General features: G+C 36.6%; 1 protein-coding gene across 1 annotated transcript in view; it reads right to left on the bottom strand.

Moving 5' to 3' along the window:
* Nucleotides 1–24,670, bottom strand: part of rcl1 (RNA terminal phosphate cyclase-like 1) — a 41,729-nt gene that overhangs the window by 4,068 nt on the left and 12,991 nt on the right. The window contains exons 3-8 of the mRNA XM_041224584.1: nt 23,392–23,567; nt 21,463–21,537; nt 16,594–16,718; nt 15,799–15,924; nt 15,224–15,380; nt 7,969–8,072 (exon numbers count right to left, since the gene is read on the bottom strand). Of these exons, the coding sequence (XP_041080518.1) occupies nt 7,969–8,072; nt 15,224–15,380; nt 15,799–15,924; nt 16,594–16,718; nt 21,463–21,537; nt 23,392–23,567 (763 nt within the window). The remainder of the gene's footprint in view (nt 1–7,968; nt 8,073–15,223; nt 15,381–15,798; nt 15,925–16,593; nt 16,719–21,462; nt 21,538–23,391; nt 23,568–24,670) is intronic.

The following is a 24,670-nucleotide window of genomic DNA, read 5'->3' as shown; positions in this document are numbered from 1 at the left end:
GGTGATACAGTGGGGATCGCCCAGTCAGCTGTGTCCCGCCACCTCGACAGGTTCATAACCGCATTGCTGCAACGTGCTGAGGAACATATTAAATTCCCCAGTACCAGAGCAAACAGGGAGGAGATAATGCAGGGTTTTTATGAGGTCACGCACCTGCCGCACGTGGTAGGTGCAAGTGACTGCACCCATATTGCTATACAGGCACCTGTTCCAGTTGTTCTGTTCCATCAGGATTCCAGTTGTATTCAGAATAGTGGGAAATTTGAATAGCTATTCCATGCCATGTAAACAGGGTATTCCGAATGAATTCGTCCATATTCTGGATATCAGTATTCCAAACACGTGATACCGAATACCCACTTAGTATTAGGATACTATCGGAATACTAGCCCTTCTAAAAAACGTTCCTTTCTCTAGACACACGAGTTGTTGTTTTATAATCTATAATATAAGACGATGGCTTGTGAGCCCAACAAAGCCTTTGCAAAAACTGCACAAATATTAGTACTTGCATGACCCCAAACTGGTTGCCAACTATGTAATATCTTCCTTTATTTAACTAGATAGTCACATTGAGATTAAACCCTCTTTTACGAGCAAGACCTAGCCAAGCAGGTAGCAGCAAGTCAATCGGACAACAAGAACAATTACACAATAAAATACAATTAAGACACGGCAAATCACATTTAAAACAATAATCAAAATACACAAAAGTAGTCAACTATTTAAAACAATTACAACTCTGTCACAAAATCATGCAGTTTACTCTTAAATTGCAATAAAGATATCTGGGTCTGCAGCTTTAGCTTGGCCTGGAACTCATTCCAGGGCCATGGGGCATAATACGCAAAGGATCCTTTACCAGCCTCAGTACACACATTTGGGATTTTAAAATGCAAAAAAGAATGAGACCTGAGGCTATGCTTACTATGGGAAGCTATAAGGTATTCATTTAAATAAGAGCGAGTCCAGTTTACCTAAAGTTGATGGTGATGCAAACCTATATACTGCATCACCATCAATTTGCGTCAAAAACATACAAGCAACAAGCCTGTTTTTTTTGTTTCCATAACAACATAACATGTTCATATCAAAGTGATGTTTATAGTGCATTCCCATGCCCAACAGACAATTGTGGAAACATGCTCTCACCTCTGTCCAGCATACTGCCTTCCTTCTGTTCCCTTTAACGCCCTACTAGCATATGGTAATGCATCGGTAATTAGAAACATGTGATGCAAATGTATTCTAGGTGGACATTCAATATGCACATAGCGCAATCAAATTAAAATGGGGCGAAAGCCCTAATTCATCTGAATATACCAATATCTGCTAGATAATTGCGATGCACTAGTTCCAATAACAGCACACCGCTGGCTCAAATAGTTTTGGAGTAACAGTCCACTAAGCGTCACAGACAGACATTGGTACCATGTGCAGTACAATTGCTTAGTGTTTAGGGTTCTCTGATCAACTGCTTGTCCGTGTTATGTTAAGATATATTACGATGATATTCGCATCAACTGTGATGCAATGTTGAACGTGCGATAGTACAGATCAAAAGACCTGTATTTTCTCTGCAGCAGTCCAATCATAAGTTAGCTGAGGCGGGACAAACAGTTCTGTTAACTAATTTCTGTCCGTTTATGCAGCTGTCCAGTCTGCAATGCGATGCTGCTAATTGTACAGAGTCTGTTCATTTATTGAGAAATCATAGTAGGCTACAATTAACATTTTAGGGGCGTATTTAGAATTAACTATTCTTACAAAAAAAAAAAGTCATAACAAAAAAATCCATTTCAGTGACACTCAAAACCTTGCAAACTGGGCTTAATCATGATGTTCAAATGGCTGAGCAGAAAAAATAACATTTCTATGTATTGTGTATATAAAAATGCTTGACTGATGTTTACTTTGCAGGTGAATGAACTCGTTACATTTACAAATCAGAGTGTGCTACCACAGTAGACTTTGTCACGGCACGACTTGTATTAAAAAATCATTTAGAAAAAAGACAGTATCCAAAGCCTTTTTTAATTTTTTTTAACTTCAAAAACCACACAGCTATGTCGGATCAGCTGCCCTTTAAAGAAACCTGTATAGTATTTCCTTGTGATCCAACACTGTCCGTATTCAGTAAAACAGTGGCGTTATCAGTACATTAATTTGAAAACTCGGCACCTAGCTATGGAGCCAATTGTTTATTTGAATGGTCCGTACGTATGTGTGCACGATATACTGTGTGGTCTCGTCTGCTGTCATATCGGTACATACTGTGGTGACACCAATGATAGCAGCTTGTCGGTGTAATGTCATTACTAATGGTGACTGTCCATCATTCTGCATTCTCGCTTGACTGTTGTGTGCAGTTGCTATATTGGTAGTGAATGCGCAGACGGTTTTGCGAGGCACAAACAGATTTGCGACTTGCTCAAAAAACTGCTATATTCCAATGTCTCGCAACTGCTTTGTGTCGTTTTGGAATCTCTCATTTTGTGCCAAAGCACTATTTTTTCGCGAGGCACAAATTTAGCGAGGGGATTGTGCAAAGATCTGGCCCATAGTCTTTATGATACTGTGAAGGCTAACTTGGAACATGCACTGAACAAAGCTCTGCATGTAAGCTTAGCAACAGACTGCTGGACATCAAGACCAAAAGATTCATCTATTTCACTCATGGTTCGCTACGATGATTGGGAGTTTAAAACAGCAGTCTTGGCAACAACGAAGTGACTTGGATTTGTTTGGACATTTTAATTTGATTTGCTTTTAGTTGACATTTGCTGTCTTTTTTTTTTTTTTTTTTTTTTTTTTTTTAAGACTGACGAGGAGCTGGAATAAAAGGCTGCTTGAATTTACAGATTTACATGCGTTTGTGTGAATTTTATTTCTGTAAAATAACTAAACGAATGATGAAGTTCCAAATGGCCTAGCTACACTGGAAAAAAAAAAAATATTAGTTGATTCCTGAATAAGGGGAGGTAATTCTAAATCAGAAAAAGAAAAAAAAATGTTTTGGTGACAACTTGCCACTTCCAAATTGCCCTTTTTTTCACAAGAGTGCTTAGTAAATATTGATGTTATGAATCATTTAACTGGTAAATGGATATTTAAACACTTTATACATCAACAAGAAAAGCTCCAACAATTCAGACCTAAGTAATAACACGCCCATACATGACAATGTAGTTCATTAGTTCAATATGATTGCATGCATGGGTAAATCTTAATTGCTGTTACGATAGTATGGCATTGGTTACCAAATTAATTCTATACACTACGTCTTTTAACCACTGGATTATCAGGTCCGTACTGATTTGGCAATTAGGAGAGACCCGTTTCCCCGAGCTAGAATCTCTGGCAGAAGGACATTAAGCATAAAGGGGAACTAAAGTTTTATTGGGAGTACCACTGCTACCCATACACAACCTTTATGCACAAGCCCCCTCCCCCTTCTCACATTAATGGCTGTGATCGTCATGTTGTCTTTGTGAAGGCACTGCCAATCTTCAGTTATCATAGTACTGTACTTTTAAAGTACACAGCACCAGTACCATAATAACCGAAAATGGACAGTTCACGCTCGCTGGCTCTGCTGTAGAATTCATCCTCCTCTTGAAACCATGCAACATGCACTGTGTGCAGAATCATAAACAGTTACGGAAACACCCATGCAAACTACTTCTGACTACTTTTGTGCCATCCAATCAGTCATATGTCACAGGAGTAGCATGTTTGAGCCACTGTCCAGAAGTACAGTAACATTTTGTACATCTGCTTATGCTTTAAAAAAAGTTTTACACTGTAAATAACTCGTTTATACAAAACTACTTTGAGAATAAGCAGGCTAACCCACTGCAGCCGCTTGTCGTTGACCGTTTCCATTGAAAACCATTACCAAAATAAAGCATCAGTTCACAAAAGATCTTCCTCAGACACTCTGCTTAGGCTGCAATTATCATCGCTTGATTTAAAACCATGCTTGCAGTAGAAAAATGCAAAGGCAAAGCGGCTGTCATGATGGTGATTGAAGGTAGAAGTTGATGGGATGTTCAAGTGTGAGGCTCCAGTGGGTAGGAAAGATGAGCAGTATTGAGACTTGTTTTGTACAGGACATTAAATAAAAAGGTGTTCATATGAAAATGGCTTTTTCCTTCACTTTCTTCATAGGAACACAAACATAGCAGTATACAACGGATAATGCAATACTAATAACTGGGGTGTAGAACAACAGAAAACCGCAAAACTGGTATAATGGCTCATCCCTACTCCAAACGCAATATAGACTTCCAAAAAACAATCTTTACAGAGTGGGAAGTTTTATGAAGCTTTGAAAATGCCCCCATCACATAAATGTCCCTGCTTTGAAATTCTAATTCGATAATTATAATCCTCATCAGCCCTCGAGTTACTTAGCTGCTCTTGTTGGCTGCTATTATAGGCGCGGCAGCACCACTATAGTTGTGTCAAAGCTCCCATTACCAAGGCAAACTCTGAGATGACTAATTCAAAAGTAGTTCAAAGAATGAAATTCGGTGAATAGTCATACTGATTGTCTCTAAAATTAGTTAAGGGCTTAACTATGTTGTGTACATTTTAAGTAGTATAGTATAAATGAAATACATACACAATTGTAAAATAATGTATTAAAGCTGGTGTTGCCAACAGTGACACTAAAGCATACATATGGATAATAAGAGATAATGAAGTGCACACTTTCCATTAAATATGCATGGCATGTTCCAGAAGTACTGATAAGGTATGCGTTTAATATTTGTTTATAAAAAAATGTGTGTGGCAGATTACTTTCAGTTGTGCTGGCGATGTTTTAGGATTGTGTACATTACGGCTTATTTATTATCACCACTCCGTAGTTAGGGTAAGTTTACGCTTTTATAAAGTAAATAAAGACTGCTAGCTAATCTGCCATTTATATAAAAAAAAAATCTAACATAAAAGTTAAGTACAACAGTAATAGAATAGTTAATGCTTACATGTTATATTTGTACTATGTTCCCACTAGCCATGTCGCCACAAGTGAAATGTTTTCCTGTGTGGCTCAATTTTCACCAAGTTCGCCATGGTGGCAAAGGTTTTGAGAAATGTACTTGTAAGACTATGCCAGCATGATTACTTTTAACACGAGCTGGTAGACGAATCAATACATAAAGCCCTACGTGGATACAAACAATTGTATCCGCATCAGCGAGACCAACTTGATCCGACCCGCACTTCTTATATAGCCATCTGCATCCGCAAAAATGCACACAAACTGCAAAGATGTGATTGAGGGTAATAATGGGCTCATATTAAGTGTGTGTAGAGCTGCCTCCTGTCACAGAGCGCGTCTGGATGATTGGGTCTGTGTGTCTCTTTTCCTTCTTTCTCTCTCTCGTTTATGAGTGTGGCCAGTTTGCCTGTGTATGTATGCAAAAACCAAACAAAACCAAAAAAAAAAAAAAGCAAATTTGGATCGCCTTAGCTGTAATTTTGTAAATGTTTTACTGCAGTTATTTCACTATATTAGTAAATACAGATTGTTAATTTTAACAAATTTCCAAAAGCAAGTAATTAACTTCCATTTATAAATCAGAAAGACATCCGAGGTCCCTTTTTTTTTTTTTTTTAAACAATTTTGCATGAACAGCAGCTCAATAAAGAACAGCAACATGCCGCAGAACTAATAACATTCTATGTTACAAAAAATAAACCACTCAAGTCAATAATACTTTGGGTAGCCACAATGCTGAGCTACAACAAAAGGCAGCCACCTATAGCCTTGGCCTACCATCGGCTCTGAATCGTGACCGATTCCGTTTCACTTGTGTTTTAATAAGTTTGACGTACCTGTTTTATGGCTACTGAAAGCACAGACTTTCTTGTATGAGGCACAGGCGACGTATCCTGCCACAGCGTGTAAGTTTTCATTGGTAAGTAATCTGAATATTTTCCAAACTGATGACTTGCCTTTCTCATTTTCCTTTAAGCTGTATTCACCTGTGGTTAATTTCTTGTAAATGTGGTTCTACATATTAAAACAAGAGTTTGAAAATGTTTTAGTTCAGAAGCAACAGGCAATTAAGGAAAGTACAAACTGGTGACTGTCAGCTGACAATCTTGCCACATGTTTATACTTCCTGTACCCTGGGCTCGCAGTGGGAAAAGAAAGTGGTGGCTTGACAAGGCAAGATAAACACTAGCTGAACTTATCAGCTGAATTTTAATAATTATGTATGCACCCGATCCGCCATCTGCAAAAATTTAAAACAATACACTCGCATCTGCAGACGCGGATATAAAGCAGATATCCACAGGGCTTTATCAATACAGACTTTTGTTTCATTTCATTTTGCCCAATGAAAGCAATTTAGCTTGATTACTTAACATACCCACCAACTACGTTTTGGGTTCTAGTTAGAAACAAAAACAGGACCATGACAGTCACAGACGCTGTTTACTATCTCTTCAAAATCTGCCGAAATACAGGTTTGGAAATAGTAACAGAATTGTTCCAAGAAGATTCGGAAGAGGCTGTGGTCCAGTGGTTAAAGAAAAGGGCTTCTAACGAGGAGGTCCCAGTTTCAAATCCCGGCTCAGACACAGACTCATTGTGTGATCCTGAGCAAGTCACTTAACCAACTTGTGCTGCGTCTTTTGGGCGAGACGTTGTTGTAAGTTCACACAACCTAGTCTTTGTAGGTCGCCTTGGATAAAGGCATCTTTGACAGAAAATGGTGATGCTTTACTTGGTAAACTTATATGCATTGACAGAAATGTCTAGTGTGATTTTTGACCTACCTATAGGCATTTTGAGGATTAAAGGGAGAACAGAAATCCAGCAGATTCTAAACGAACTGATCAGGTTAGTGAGTATTGAGAGGTTCTTTGTTGGTATCATGGACCAGCTGCTGTACAAGGGATTGCCAGCTATTAAGTTTGATCTAGTCTGTTTAAATCACACAGATAGAGCTTTGTTTTCAACAGGGAATTGTACATTATAATAAAAGGTCAATAACAGACCCTACATGAAACATTTCATTATTTTAAATGAAAAAACTAAAATGCTTTGAGGTAAAATAAATAAATAAAATAAAGCAAAACAGTTTATTCTAGGTTAGGATAGGATTTCCCACCACAAACCAGGAAACAGTCACCAACCAACAGACATTACTGTAAGGAAAGTAGAACAAGATTAGTGCTAACAGGAATTGTGTGACACAAGCTAGAGTCCTGCATCAGGTGTGGAATTCTTTAGGAATCATAGCAAATGAAAATAATGAACATGTGACTGGATTTGTTGCTTGTAAAACCTGTCTGTGTATGACTGCCACAAAAATGGTACATCTCAGCGAAAGCACAGGTGTAGCTCCCTTTCAACTGGTGGCACAAAAGGAAGAGACATGTATCTTACAGTAAAGTAAGTAAAGTTAATATGTGAAAATATATACTGACCACTAGAGGGAACTACCACACTATACAGCCTATTGTATAAACTCAATCTGAGAATGGTAGAGATATCTGTGTGTAAACGTGTCGACTGACGCAGGCAGTAGGTAAAGGACAAACAGTTGCAGGTTCCGAGTCGGGCTGCAGGTCTGTCTTATTAAAGCAGGTCGGAACGCAGGTAAGAAGATGGTGCTGCAGCGAGTTGCAGGTTCAGGTCGTACCCGCACAGGACTCTGACACAAGCCATCAGAGACCCATAGCAACATATGGCTTTTTTTATATCACCATACAGTTTCTAATGCCAGTGTTAGCTCTCAAAATAGCCATAAAAGAAATTGAAGACTCCACAGTGCTATGGTGCATTCAACATTTCAGAAGCAGCCTTTTGTACTTTTGTGACTGTGTTGAAAGGGTTACGAAAATGCCACACATAGAAACTCTCTATTTAGAGAATGGAATTTCAAGGGCCAAGGTGGAACTTTGGATCCTGCAGTGAGCCAAAACTGTTGAAAAATAACTTACGTGTATGGAGAGAGTGGGCCCAAAAGAACTTTGGAAACATCCTGCTGTCCAAGGGTCATGTACAGCAAAGCCAAGCTCTGATTTACAGAATCCACACAGCCACCCTGCAAACACAAATTGTCAGCGGTTACCAACTTAGGACTAGTCAGTTCAAGTTCATGCATGTACAAGAACATTTATTTAATAAACAAAAAAATGAATGGTGAAACCTATATAAAATACACCTCGTTTTGGCTATCCCTTAAATCAGTTAAATAACACTGATGAAGGACTACCCGAAATGTGCCTCAACTTAACTATTTTACACTTTTGGAAAGCAAGTTTTTTTTGTTTTTTTTTTATAGGTTTGTACTCCCATTCAGTGTCATTTTGATTGTAAAATGATTTTAACCCTCTAAGAACAGCTCACTGCAGTAAAATTGGAACCAAGCATGATAAACTTTTTCTATCCCAGTTGCCCAGTGTTTACCCATGTTGCTGAAATCACAGATGAAATAAGAATCCTATTGCATAGCAGTTTCAGCCATTACTGGTTTTACTAAGACACATCTGTGCTTGTTACCTATACACTGTGGGTGAAACTGTTAAGCAATACAATGCTTCCTTCCATCCCTGTATCCAAAGAGAAACTATAGCTTCTGCTCCAGCACCAGACTATAAATTCTGTTAACTTCTCACCTCCTCAAACCAAACACATTTCAAACAGAAGCAGTTGCAGCAAACTTGCTACTATGAACCCCTCCAAAGCCACCTTCCCATATTCAATACATTCACCAATCTTGAACATGTTTTAAAGAGGCAACACAAAACACCTGAGCCCAATTTTAAATCTAGGGTAAATGCTTTGTTATTTTTTTTTTAATCAAATATATTTACTACACGTGTAGATTATCTAATCCTCAGTATTTTCAGTTATCAAATGTATCAGTTGGGTCCCAGAAGTCTTCAGGTGCAACTTGAACCCACTCCATTCAATTCTAATATATATATATATGTATATATATATATATATATATATATATATATATATATATATATATATTATCAAAAGTATATGTATATAATATATAAGTATATATATTTTTTGAAGTTTTCCTTACATAGATTAAAATTCATAGTTTAAAATTCATAGTATGCTTAGGTTATCAGTTTTATTATTTTATTCTGCTTGTTACAAGACTGTTCACTGCAGCCTAATTTATGTACTGTTGCCTCTAACTTCAGGTAGATAAGGACAGGTAACACTTAGAATCTGCTTTAACATACAAATAAAACCACCACTCAAAACATTTGCATAAGGTTTTATTAAATTAAATGCTGACCTTTGGAAAAGTCCCTAAAATTTTCAGTCTCCACCCACATCTTAATTTACAATCAGGTTTTCCCCTTTGCCTGCAAATCTATAGTATTACATATACTTGCTCACAATTCAATTCAAGAAAAAAAGTTTTTCTAAATATGTAGTTTAAATTTAACATTTATTGAAGGTTTTGAAAATAACATTAGATACTCTTGTTAAAAACAGATTTTTCTTCAAGTTTTTAAAGTTAAATGTTTAGACCACAAGGCGGCCCTGATCACTGTATTATTATTACTTTATTTTAAAGCGATGACTCCTTACTTTTATTTAGTTAAATCAGTGTATACTTTAAATGCAGGAAATTGAAGGGAACAGGTACTTCCTTGATTAAAACCTAATGTAAGGTTAACATTTTACACATATAATATATATAAAGTTATATTTATACACTATATGTATATATATAATATACCATATATAATATTATATATATATATATATATACTACATATATATATATATATATATAATATATATATATTACCATATATATCTATATATATATACTATATATATATATATAATATATGTATATAATATATCACATACACCACACCACACAGTGTGTGACCCACACTTGTGAGTTTTTGTGAAAAACCAGCAAGGCACACACGTTGTGTCCGTGTCCAAAAAGTGGAGTTATCAAAAAAACAAAGTTTCAAGAAACCATTGGGGCAACCTTGCACAGCACAAAGCAAATAGGCACAACTGTAAAACTGCGGGGGGGGGGGGGCATGGTTACCCCAAATGTTTCTACTAACTTGGTTTGTGTTTTTCAGGCACAATCAAAGCGGATCGAACTTGCATCAAAAACAAGTCAAGTTCAGTAGAAACAACTGGGGCAACCTTAACCCCCACCGCTTTATTAATTATTATTTATTATTATATTATTAATACTCAAACAATGGACAAAAACATTAATTACTTCATGACATGTTCTGAAAAAAAAAAAAAAAGTTAATCATTTAGTCCAGACCTTTCTAAGCCCTATTGATTACAAGGGGAGTCTTCTAGAACCATACTAACAAAAATGATCAAACAAAAACATAACTTAATAGTAACAACTGCTTCAGTAGTTTTCTGCTCAATAAATAAACACAAAGCCAATATGCTGCATTCATATTCAGACTCTACTGAACCCAGCAAATAATGATAGATGTTCTTTTTTCAAGCCCATTAAAAACCTTAAAAAGAATACTTCACAAGAGCCATATTGCGGTGCTCAACCATTTCATGGACAGTTTCAATTACATTAAAATACATCCCTGAAACTTGCCTTAGAAAAAGCCATATTTTTTTATTGACACCTGTAATTATTTTAATTTGCACAATCTTTTCAAAACACCAGTTTAGGTATAGAGTACCATCTAATACTGTCAGAATAATTGTGTGCGTGTTTGGCTTACATTTTAGGCTGTTTCAATGAACGTTTGCATCCCCTGTAACTTCTACATGGTATGTTGGATTGACTATTACATTCGTAAAGACCTTTATAATGGTACGGGAACGAAACAGGCATAACTGTAGACTGTTTAAACAAACCGTTTCCCCAGAACATGTACTCACTGGCTATTCATTGATCTATCACAAGAATTTACAACACACAGCAATTTCACATGTTTGGCAAACACCTGTCATTTCTAGTTCAAATTTTGTTTCTCCATACCATCTGTAAATAATGTTTAATTATTTATTTTATTTATGTTAACACTCTACTCTAAATTCAAAACAACCTATAATACAAGTTACACTACCATAACAAAATGCTGAAAGGAAACCTAATTTTCACAGAGCTGAATTTAAATCCAACTCTGATTATTGTACATTACCATGCATGTCATCATTGAAAGAGACATCTACAAAAAAAAAAATCAACAACAAAAAGATACATAAAAACCAAGAGAGTTAGCATGCTTCGTAATCAACTGTTAAAAACAACATTCAGCAACCAGAAGAAATATTGTTTTTTGGAACCAACAAGATTAACATGGCTTACAAAAGGTTGGCTTCTGAGGAAAGGAAAGAAAAGGGGAAGGCGTATAACTGAGCTTACACAAACTGTAAAAGAATATTTTGCAGTGAGGGAAATATTTGAATACCATCTGCATTAGACCATAACTAACTGCCAATAAGCAGAAACACCTCAGGACACTTGGTGGTTCTAGGTACGATTCCAAGACTAGAATGACTCAGGCTGGAATCAAATATAAAACTTGAGGAACCAAGTCAAATGGAAAGCATTCTGACTACAGTTGTGTATTTGTAGAGCCCCGTGAATTTTTTTTTTTTTTTAATAAATAGTTTTCAGTCTTTTTTTCCACAAATTTCATTATTATAGATACAAGTTAATAAAATAACTCAAATAGATGTATATACTGCTTTAACTACAGTGCCGATAGTAAGTATTCACCCCCCTTGGATGTTTTCACAGTGTGTTATGTTAGTCAAGTCAACAACCTGAAATCTTGATGCAATTAAATGGGATTGTTCTTCCTTTGATTTACACAACCTAGTCAACACTTAAGAGGCAAGAAATGTTTTTATTGTGAAACAGTTAAAGAAAAAAAAAAATTGAAATGTCTTGGTTAGATAAGTATTCAAATCCCTGAGTCAATACTTGGTAGAACCACCTTTGTTTTTAAGCCCCTCCAGTGTTGCTTTGGCTGTGTGCTTGGGGTCACTGTCCTGCTGAAAGGTGAATCTCTGTCCCAGTCTTAGGTCTTCTGCAGACTGAAACAGGTTTTCTTCACGGATTTGCCCGTATTTAGCTCCATCCATTTTGCCCTCTACCCTGACAAGCTTCCCTGTCCCTGCTGATGAAAAGCATCCCCATAGCATGATGCTGCACCCACCATGCTTCACAGTAGGGATTATGTTACTTGGGCGATGTGCTGTGTTGGGTTTGCGCCAGACATAACGCTTTGCATTTAGACCAAATAGTTCAATTTTTGTTTCATCAGACCAGAGAATCTTTTTCCACATCTTTTCAGAGTCTCCCATATACCTTTTTATAAATTCCAAGTGGGATTTTACATGGGCTTTTTTCAGAAATAGCCTGGGGCCTTCTTGCCACTCTTCCATACAGGCCAGATTTGTGGAGTGCCTTAGCTATTGTTGACACATGGACAGTTTCTCCCATCTCAGTCATGGAACGCTGTATGTCGTTCACAGTTGTCATTGGCCTCTTGTTGGCTTCTCTGACAAACGCCCTTCTTATCCGGCTGCTCAGTTTGGGAGGACGGCCTGCTCTAAGCAGATTCTGGGTGGTGCCGTATACCTTCCACTTCTTAATGATCTACTTGACTGTGCTCCAAGGGATATTCAGTGCCTTTTTTAAATCTTTTTATACCCCTCCCCTGATCTGTGTCTTTCTACAACTTTATCCCAGAGTTGTTTTGAAAGCTCTTAGGTCTTCATGGTAGTATATTTGCTTTGAATGCACTACCCAACTGTGGAATGTTACAGAGACAGGTGTATTTAATCTGAAATCACGTGAACCACTTTTATTGCACACAGATGGACTCCATTTAACTTATTGTGTGGATTCTGAAGGCAAATGGTTGCACCTGAGCTTATTTAGGAGTGTCATAGCAAAGGGGGTGAAGACTTACCTAATGAAAACTTTTCAGGTTTTTATTTTTAATTGATTTGTTTTTTCATCCTCCCCTCCCCCCATTTTTTCACACATTGAAAGTGTTGAGTAGGTTGTGTAAATCAAAGGAAAAAAATCCAATTTAAATGCATCAAGATTTCAGGTTGTAACACAAACTGTGAAAACATCTCAAAGGGGGTGAATACTTCCTATAGGCACTGCACGTACATATTTTTTATTAATTTTTTTTTGTGTTTTTTTTCCACATTGACAAACAGACCTCTCAAAAACAATTTAGTTCCATAATTTCTCATTAGCGTCAGTAACGGTACCGTACAACACCCCATTCTTTAATTAACTGCCTGTTTACAGTAAATCATTTTTATTTTTATATATAGTGCCTTTCATAGTGGAAAGTCTCACCCCAAAGACCGAGCACAAAGAGGTTACGCGACTTGCTCAGGGTCACAGTGTGGCTGAGCTGGGATTTGAACTGGGGACTTCCTGGTTACAAGCCCATTTCTTTAACCACTGGACCACACATTTAAAAATACAATAAATAAATAATATATACACACACACATTTATATATTATATATATGCACACATATATACACACACACATTATATATATATTTTATATACATACATACACACACACATTATATATATTTTATTTAAAACACTAAACAAAGCAGATTCACTCATTCAATTGCATTCAAAACCAAAACAGAATTTGCTCCAGTGCAAAGTTTGCACCACTTCAAATAAAACAAAGAATTAGCATACTAATACAAAATACAAGCAAACCAGCCATATTTTCCCCAAGAGGAAAGGGAATTAACAGCTAATGGTTAACAACTGTATCTTCCCAAATTACACATCTGCGCAAGAGCTAATCAGAGCTTCAATTTCCCTTCAGACCATGTATGGTAACGGCTAAGCCTTGACAACTATAACTTTAAAGTAATTTTTGAACAAACCTCCCAATTTAAAAATGTAATTCTATGTTTGATTTATGATTTTTTGTTTTATATTTGCATTTAATTTTATTTCGTATTTGCGAAAAACAAGGGGATCTATGTATTTGTATCCAAAGTTGGCCCACTCTGTTACAACTGGGTGTAAAAGTTACCTTCTGTATGCAGAAAGCACAAGATGTGATTATTGTACTAAATCTACTGTGTGACTCAACTGCTTATCTGAAAACAACAATGTCTAACCCAAATATTACATGTTTTATTTCCATGTTTTAAGCACACAGCTACATCTGCTTCATTATTCCTTAGGCATTTATAAAAGTTTAACAGTAAAATAAAACCACAACTGTAATTAAAGCTAACAGTAACATGAAAAAGTACATAACCAGAATGTACATCCACATTTATGGTCATAAACATTTGTAAGTGTAACATACAGACATGTATGCAAGCTTGAAAAGCCAGAAAATTTCATACTGGGACAGAAAGATGCTTTTCACCACACCCCTCAATTCTCAGGACACAATCACACGCCGGTCACTATACACAGTACTAGATTTCATCAGAAAACGTCTCCTTAATACAAATACCATCTGCTAGTAGTTTCACTAAACAAGAATTATATGAAGCGCTTTTGAAAAAACAGCAATACCACAGTGAGGAAACTTTCATTTAATAAAGCAAGTCCCAAATTACTACAAACTAATGCAAATGGGTGACAGGTTTGCTTGTAAAATGGATGCCTAATCCAGACTTGGTTTTACAGCATTGGTCAAAAGCTAATAGGCTTTCAAGGATTATTAACTGTGCTTATGCCAACTGTTCACATATTCCACTGACAGTTGACACTAAACACCACCTCCCAAATCTGAAAATAACCCATTTAGACAGAGGCTTGGCAAACTGCACTTTCTGAAACGCCACAAACAATCAGTGATGCCAGAGACAAGTTAACAAAGAAAGTTGTTTCTTACCAATACAAGCACATTTAATTATATATGCAACTAGAAATTTGTTTTTGTGCACAAATACTACTGCCTTCCTGGTAGCATTATCTAAGGGGAATGTCAAATCAGATAAAATGGTTTATAAAACATGAAAATGGAAATGTGAAAAAGACTGTGTACCAACTACAGTCTCGAGGCATGCATTCTGTGTAGTTGATATGGCCAGAGTTTAAAGCAACAGGGAAAGGATTATTTTTTTCTTGAAAACACTGGTAATGGAAATGGAAAGGCTAGCCTTTCCCACCCCTGGCTTACAAGACTGATACACTCATACAAGCTCCTCTTACAGGGATTTAATTCATATTAAAAGGCTTACTCTGTAAATTTCTTCAAGTAGTAGCTTGGCACAGTTCTTGCCAAGTTCCTCTGGGAGGATGGGAGTCCCTTGTCCCTGAGGGTTGGAAGCCATTTCAGCACTAAGGAAGGTCCCGTTCGTTGTCTCTGCTATTAATGAAAGACCAAATCCTGGGGACCTGAAAAATGTCAACAGTTCAACTAACACCATAATGAAAAAAATATTTACTAGCTTTATTAAAATAATTAAAAAAAAAAAAAAAAATAACAAATAAAAAACACAAAGTAGCATCTCTGGGTTTTAATCAATTAATCAAATAGGTTGACTTTTAAATGCACTTAGAGCTCAACTTGAATGAAAGTTTTTAATTAACAGTTTGCTCTAACAGAGTGATTAAAGTTAAACACGATTTAACCCCCAAATCACAATTTGTTCATGATTTTAAAAATAAATAAAAAATGATATGATAGTTATGTTTGTGAAAAAATTAGGATTGAGCAAAGCGCTTTGCAAATCTAGCGCACTGTAACACACATAACACAGCCGGCCAGGCCGCCGCCGCCCCCCCCCCCAAGCTGTACAGTAAGTATACTTACTTTCCTGAATTTGCTCCTTTCATGTGGTCTGTGTAAATGTATATGTCTGGTATAAACTGGTTCAAAATGCTTCTGGCAGAATCTACAATTCTGTTCGCAATCTGTGGGGAGACTCTTACTGAAAATCTGCAATAAATTGTCAAGGAGCCGCTTGTTTTTTGTGTCATTTCTCAAAAACAGTACTAGGTGGCAATAGGTACACCATAAACTCTACATTTAAAAGGAGCACAAAACTGAGAAAAGTTTCCTATTCAGGTTGTGTGTGCTGCTGATCGTTCTAAAATGGGTTGGTTGCCATTCTCTGATGAGTGTCCCATTAATATCAAGTTATTTTGAGTGGGTTTTTGCATCTAGTAAAACTGTATAAACTTGGTTCCATAGTACTACTAAATGGAAAGGGTAATGCAATGGTAACTGCTGTAACTGGCACCTCTTGCCATGCGAGACAGACTGTTCATTAAAATCTTTAAAGCATTTGCAGATGATTACCAATTCTTACCCCCTTTTATTGTACCGACAATCTTTTGGCTCAATTGTTTTTTTTTTTATGTTAATTCAGAAAATGAAAATATTTTCAATATAGTGCTTTAGGTAAACTGCTTCATCATAGTCAGATTGCAGAACACTTAAGGGACTTTGACATACCATCACATCTCAAATTAAAGAAACAAAGTTTCAACACCTGACATGGTGTGCACGGTTGCTTTTTCCCACCCAGGAACAGGTTAGTATTTTAAAACTTCTTTTAAAATCAAGTCTTGGGAGAGTAAGTGAAATAAAGAAGAAAAAGGATACGCCATGCCTCGAATGCGCTTCACTTTGCCAGGGTCTGTTAACTGCACTGGTTTAATAAACCTCCTCACGGGACAGGAGAAGACAACCTCCCCACCACCACCAGGGGGCATTCCTCTCTTCAGAACCTGAACAGGCAACAAGTTAAAACAATCATTACTTTGACTTATCATACACAAACACATTACCAAGGTTTTCCTTTGAAGGGAAGGCAACTTTAAACCAGTGGTTCTCAAACTTTTTGGGCAGCCAACCTCCAAAAATGCTTAACATAAAAAAGACCAGTCCTACTACAGTAGCAGGTGCAGTTTACAGTGCCCCTGGGTTTCTGATCGCATCATGAACTCCACATTTTTTTAAATCCACTGACCGGTCTACTTTTACTGCAAACAGACTGGCAGTGATGAAGCCACTCTCATATCCAATTTGATATCTGACACATTATTTCTCTTGTCCAGCACTTCTTTAATCTCTTCTGTATACCAGTCTGACAGAGCGCGGCAGGATCGCTCTGAGCACTGCATGCAACCCTCTAATTAAAAAAATTAACACACTGTATACGACATCCCCACAACTCTTGTATGTACACGTAAACAGTAACTCCTGTTTATTTGCTTACCTCATGAAAAACTTATTGTTGCTATTCAACAGAAGCAAACCTCATTTGTTTAATAGTTAAACTTTGAACTGGATGCATTCACCCCCCCAGAACACAAGTTTATTTACTAAATACTAACACATCATGGTGCTACTGGTCACACAATTTAAAACAAAGCCTTTCATAAATCAAAATATTTCCTTCTAGGGGTGAATACGGCATTTTGTTTAAAAGTGAAGGGCTTTTGGACCTGAAGCTTGTGCTTCTACATACCATCTAGAGTTACTAGATTTCCAGAGTGAAAAACTGAGGCACACTTTTTTCGTCAACTCACTGCAAGTAGCAACGTTACATTATAACACAATCATAATTTAAAAATTAAAACATTTTGTGTTAACTGCAGATTATAACAATGTTTTCTTCCTAATGTCAACTAAATCACAACATATTAAATGTACAAAAAAAAATTTAAAAACATCTGATATACACAATGATAATTCTTAAACATATAATGCATAAGTTTGTTTATTTTTCATGGCACTACAAAATCTAAATCACACTGCTGTTAACTTGCAGAACACACCGATATTGTTTTTTACCGGAATGAAGGCTGAAATCTGGGGAAATCCCAGGTTTTCCCAGAATGTCCGGTAGCCCCGTTCACATCACTGATGATGATGCTCTTTTAAAAATTGATTAAACTTTAATCAACTGATTAAACTTCCACAAGCTTACAGCTTTATTTTTCAAATAAAGGAAGGACCAGCATGATGCTTGTTTTGGGGTTTGGTGTTAGTGTTTTGTGTTCATTAGTTGTCTTAACTATTTTATTTAATGAATACACACATCACCGCTTGACTCGCAGTATTGTTTCCATTCTCTTCCTGGTCTGATGTCACCCCATCACAATATCCAAATATGATCACAGGTTAAATTTGTAGGTATGTGTGAAAATAGTATTTGTTTTGTTTTGTGGCAACTAGGCTTGTTTCAGATTTACCCCACATTAATTACTAAACGTCTTCTCACATTATAGCACAAATAAGTGTTTGTATTTTAGAATCCCCTGCCTCTGTCTGTTTGACATTGAGAACGCAGGCATTGCCCACAAGTGTACTAGGAAAACATGAGCAGTTTCAGTAAACCGACCAGACATCCTGTTTTGGACGGGACAGATCCACTTTTGGAACACTGGTCCCACATCTACACCTGTAACTAAAACTATTTAATTATTGCTAAAAACAGCATAAAATGTGTACTTAAATAAATACAAATAAAAAAAAATCTGAAACATTTAAATATTTTTTACTATAGTTTCACATTTGTGAAAATCATGCTGTAAAAATATTTAAATGTTTCAGATTTTTTTTTTTTTTTTTTTTTAAGTACACATTTTATGCTGTTTTTAGCAATAATTAAATAATTTAGTTACAGGTATAGATGTGCCCTTTTAATTTCATTAACATGTATTAGCATTTAGCCGAGTACTGTATACAATACAAATACAGTCATCTCCGGCTAAGCAAACGCCCCTTGTGTTCTTTAGGACGGAGTTGACCACCAGACACAATATGAATCAATAAATAAATCACCATTTATTACTTGTCATGACGCATGTGCAGTAACTCATGAAATGAACTGAATAAGAGAAAAGCAATAGGCAAGTGCATATTATAGACAAACTAAACATTAATAAACTAACTGTCAAACTAAATTAACACAGCACCTCTATACACAATGCAGCAGAAGCTCTAGATTAATTGAATACCTGTACAGGAGCAACATTCAAGACATGCATAACATTATTAAATAGAATGGGAAACGCAGATTGCTCGACGACTTGTGTCTGATTCAGGTTTTTTTTTTTTTTTTTTTTTTCAGGAGCTTTGTAAATTTAAACTTTGAAAATCATCGTTCTCTTTGGTCACGCAAAACGAAAAACTTTTTACGGTAAACGTCGCTACTCCAGCGTGATTACCTTTAGTCTTATGTTTACTCCTTTAGGAGAAAGATTGAATGTTTCTAGAAATATTAAAAAAAAAAAAAAAAAAAAAAAGATTTTATATATATTGATATATATATTTTATATATTTTGTTGGTGGGGGAGCAGTGAAAAGTTTATATGGTTTCTGAAGCACTTCATAATGTTACCCAGTGTCCTGAAAAAAGAACACCATTTCCAAGTTACTGCTGTAATAAATAGATTTTTTGTGAATTTTTACAGGAAGAGAGTAAAATACATCCATAAAACAGCCAGACATGGGGGAGCATACCACTGAAAAATGTTTGGTCCTGAAAGGGTTAACATGTTTTTGTTTGTTTTTTAAATGTAATAGTGCGCCAATAGTTTTTTAAATCATTCTCTCTCCAATTTGGAATAGCCAATTATTTATAGGCTCGGCTCACCACTACCACCCCCACGCTGACTCGGGAGCAGCGAAGACGAACACACGCTGTCCTCCGAAGCGTGTGCATCAGCCAATGGCTTCTTTTCGCACTGCAGACCCACTATGCAGCCACCTCAGAGTTACACAGTCGGTGGACAGCAAGCCCACAGGCGTCCGGCCAGACCACAGGTGTCACTAGTGCACGGTGAGCCAAGGACACCCTGGCCGACCCAAGCCCACCACCCCCTGGGGACTCTCATCCACGGTCACCAGTGGAATAGCCTGAACTCGAACCGGCGACGTCAAGGCTACAGGGCGCATCCAGCACTCCACGCAGAATGCCTTTATCGGATGCGCCACTCGGGATGCAATTATTTTTTATAATAAAGTCTAGAAATGTGTTTATTTGAAACTAAATGCATGCATACAATAAATGTAATCTCTGTATTGTTTATGCTCATATTACATCCTGTTCTATATGTGACTTTCTATATGATCACTGAAAATATGAGTAACTATTTGTTTTATGCAATGTTTCTTTCATTACGATAGTGTAATGCGGAAATTGACAAAGTTTGCTATAAATTAGGATGAGCAGAGACACTTCTATTTATCATTCTAAATCTGTATTATGAATGGATATATAAAAGTAATAATAAAATGAAGGCTGTGGTAAACTACTTCTACGTGTGTACTTATTCACATTTATTTTATTGTACTTCTGTTTTGTTGTAGATCTCAAGATCACATATCACACACAAAGGATGTATGACCAACCAACTCAGCACTATAGGACGAGCAGTGAAATCAGCAGGAAGTGGTCCTGTGGAGACTGGAGGCAGTGGCGAAGAGGGTCCCACTGTTACTAAAAAGACCATAAAATGTAAACCCCAGATAGTGAGTGCATTGACATGCAACCAATCCTGACAGAGATGTACAAACGTTTGGCAGTTTACAGTTACAAGTTACAATGTTTGTACTGTTATGCAACTAAGTTTTCCTTGCAACTGTTCACTATTTGGTGAATTTGGTGATTGTTGAGCTTTATAACAACTAGGTTCAATAATGTGTTCAATTGAAAAATAAAATCCTTTGTTTTACTCCAAGGTACCTTAGGTCAGGGTTTCGTAATCCTGGTCCTGGGTCCCCAGTGGTGTTAATTACTTAATTGAACCCTTAACTGAACTATTCATTAGCTTATTTAGACATGTTTAATTGTTTTCAGCTCGTAAAACAGTTGGAGATTTCAAGTTAACGATACAATTTTCAAGTTAACTATATAATCAGCAGCTTTTTAGGAGTTGAGAACAATTAAAAAGGTCTAATTAAGCACATTATTAGTTCAAGTAAGGGTTTTATTAAGTGAAAACCAGAAGACAAAGTGGGTCCCCAGGACCAAGATTGGGGAACCCTGCCTTAGGCAACTTATTTTGTCCTTATTTTAATGTTTAAAAAAAAAACTTCCAATGCGTTTTTAGCAGAGGAAAATAGTAAGTTATGACGAGGAATAAAATAACTCCGTCTCAAAAGTTTTCTATAGCTCTTTAAAACAGTGGTCCAAAACGTTAAAAAATGCTTGGCTAAAGGGATAAAAAATATGTTTTCTTTGCCTGCTTACTTTAAAGTGGCTGTAGCTCACATAGCCAGTGGCAGTGCACAACAGCTTTAAGATTCATGCAATCTTTTTTTTTTCTTTTTACCTACAACCACTTTAATTTGGCATATAAATATACAGAGAGCTATTGATTTGCAAAGTTTAAACTGCTGCTTCCTGTCACGCCCATAGTATACAAGTCTCATCCCCTATTCCATGATAAGCATAATTAAATATTGGATTACTGCAAATACTTTTCTACGTTGCTGAAAAAATATACATGTAGACCTCACCTTTAATTCAAGGCCTTCCCCATCAATTCCAAACTTCTTCATTAAGGGGATGGCTGTGGCTTTGAGACAGTCAACCTGCAAGGGGGTAAAGACAACAGGATTGGCAAGTATTATAAATAAATAAATAAAAATAAATAAAATAGGCCATTTTCCAATAGTCAATCCTTATTAATACCAATTTCAAGGGACCAGCAAAAAAAAAAAAAAAAGTCTTCAGTAGTTTGTATAAATCTGGATTCTAATGCCAAAGTCACAGTAACACTGAAAACAAATTTCAATTACACACAATGAAGTATAATCTATGTTAAAATAAATGTGCATTTTATAGTAAATACACATATGTATTATTTAACCCACACACACACACACTAAAGAGCGCTCTGCACAGTACAAGAAGGGGGGGGGGGGGGGGGGGACATATCACGTGTCTTGTAATTTTTACATTTATATTTTTTATTTAGTTTGATTCACTTACGGTGAAAACAGGATGTCTTTAAAAAGGTGTACAAAAAAGACAAAATATTCTATAATTTAGCCTTACACTTTTTTTTTTTTACAGTTAAGCATTTAAATAGTTATGTTTGTTGTATAAGAACTCTTGAGAAAGATTCATTTTGAATGTGTCAATGCAATTTTTTTCTGCTTTAATAAATATGTTTAACTGTGAAATACTTACCATCAAATGCTATGAAAAAAAAATCATGACGACAAATGGCTCCACATTGCTATTTCTACAGTAGAATATTACAGAAGATTTGTGTTTCCATCAGACTTGCTCATGATAATGTGTTGTATGGTCATGCATCTGACATTAAATTCCACACACCATATTCACATGTAGCATTTTTTTTATCCACTTGAGTGCTCCAAATTCTAGCCACATCAATGTTCCTTCTAAAAGCACAAAATAGTTGAAAAAAATAAGCAAAGCAGTCTTTTTCCCTGTACTGGAGGAAAGAGGCCTTTTGATGTTAGTAGAAAATGAATCTAAAAGCTTTGAATTGAAATTGACCTTTGTTACTGAATTATTAAAGCTATGATATTTATATAAATATACATATATATTTGCTTTGTTAAGTCTGATCCATCAAATTTGCTGCCCATTATTTGTAGCATAAACCTGCCAGGTTTTAGTGCTCTGCAATATTACAAAGTGGCTTGTCGACTTCATAAGAACACTACATTTTGGCAACGCCTGGTGACAAAAGCCAGTCTGGTTTGGTTGTATACACTACATAACCTCTGTAGTATGAAAAATGTGTAATAATGCAAATAAAAATCATTGTAAATAGCTTTTAAGAGGGTCGCAAAGCAATTCCCATAGCCAACAATGACAACCTGCGAAAGAAGGAAACATCAGCATGTGACCAGACAGGGGCTGCTAGCTCTCACAAATCAAGGCGTTAATAAGCTCTAACAGGACAGGGAAACTAATTTTTGCTGCAAGAAAAATCTGTCCAGCAATTTCCATAGTGGGAGTACTAGAATCACTCAGATGCAGCATATTTCTGACAATCCGAGAGGGATCTTAAGTTTTAAAGGGAGGGGAGTCAGATTCTGCTTCAAATTTCATTATCTAATAATGTAAGCAATATGCAAGACGGCAGTTTCTGAAGGACCCCTAAACCAGTTGCGTAAAAATGAAACGTGTCTATCAGTACCAAGAGCTTTAGGGTGCCAGATTGAGTGCCATAATACAACTGTCAACAGTGGAAATGTATATTTAGATGAGTATAAAAAAAAAGAACTAATTGAATGTTTATGGAGTGTCCTTCATTTCTTTTTTTTCAAAAAAAATCGTAGCTTAATACCCCCTTGGCATAGTGCTACAGCAGAACCTCCAATATAGTACCTGCTATGGTACAGTCATAGGAATTGGCATCTCCGCATATCAAGACAGTTTAACTTCTATAAGAATAAGAGGCTTACTGAAGGATCTTTCTGGTCATTGGTTACACCTCTCAGGACAGCTTTGAGTGGGTTCTTCATGAAAGGAGCCAGTGCCAGCAGTGCTTCCAAGTAGTAGCCAATGGAGCGCTGGAGATTGCAGTCATGTTCCACTGGTCCTCCATAGAGCAGACCTGGCTGGAAGTACAGTGTTGTACCTGAAAGCAGAAGAGACATGGAAATTCAGAGCCATCGCCCCCAAAATTGGACACCAGAGTATACCTGGAAAACGCACGGCCTAGCCTCATCAATGAAAGACAACCAGCACAGACTAACTTATTTATATGATTAATTACTCATAAGGGAGAAAAGCAGGGAAACAACGTCCTAAAAGAAGTCAATAATGCACAAAGAAGCAATGTTGTGAAAGAATAAAACAGTTTCCTGATTTTACTGTGAGAGCTGTGTAATAATTTATAAGACAAATCAAGTTCTTGATGCGAACTGTTTGTCAGCATCTTAAATGTAATTACACATCCAGTTGGGATCGTGCTCCGGAAACCCAACCAACACACCTTTGGTCTTGCTTTTTCAACTTTGGAGCTTAAGCAATTTCTCATCCTTGTTTAAAATTAATACAGCCAGGGTCCTCCCCAGGCTTTTTCAAAAAACCCGATCCGCCCGTCTTGCAGATGCTACTGTGCCTTTAACAACAAGCATTGATTGCACTTCCAGCAGACAAGATCACTTGCGCATTGCTGGGTGAAAAAAATAATCTTGGAACCACACAACAGCTGTGTTACGTCTTGACACAACATTTAACCAATCAGAGAGAGTTGAAGGGGATATCAGCTGAACTTGTCAGCTGACACACAAATGCTTAAGTGCAGAGGTGCTAGATTATTACACTCCAGTTTCATGCAACAGTTATGATGGGGAACAAAACTTGTGCGAGTACTGTTGCGTTAAAATGAACAGTTGCAAAAAAAAATTTAGGGAGTGGTTAAAAACAGAGGGGGGGGGGGGGGGGGGGGGGAATCACTCAATGATGGAAGATTCACAATTCTTTTTTTCCTGCTGTGGTAAAAATGTGACAACATTATTTCACAAACATGTGTCACCCTTTTTTAATATGCTATCTGGAGAACAGAAAAAAAATGAATAGGATGATTATCTATTCAGGAAAACCAAGATATACTGTACAAGAGGTCTAAATGGGGTTAAATAAATGGAAATCTGGGGAAACACTGCACTTCAACAGACAAGTATCCACTTAGTGAAGCTAAGACAGTGGTAAAAAAAAAAAAAAACAACCACCAAT

The sequence above is a fragment of the Polyodon spathula genome, chromosome 2 (genome assembly GCF_017654505.1).
Source record: "Polyodon spathula isolate WHYD16114869_AA chromosome 2, ASM1765450v1, whole genome shotgun sequence".
In the NCBI taxonomy this organism is placed as follows: Eukaryota; Metazoa; Chordata; class Actinopteri; order Acipenseriformes; family Polyodontidae; genus Polyodon; species Polyodon spathula.
The sequence above is the reverse complement of the archived record's forward strand: the minus strand, read 5'-3'. Positions and strand labels throughout refer to the sequence as shown.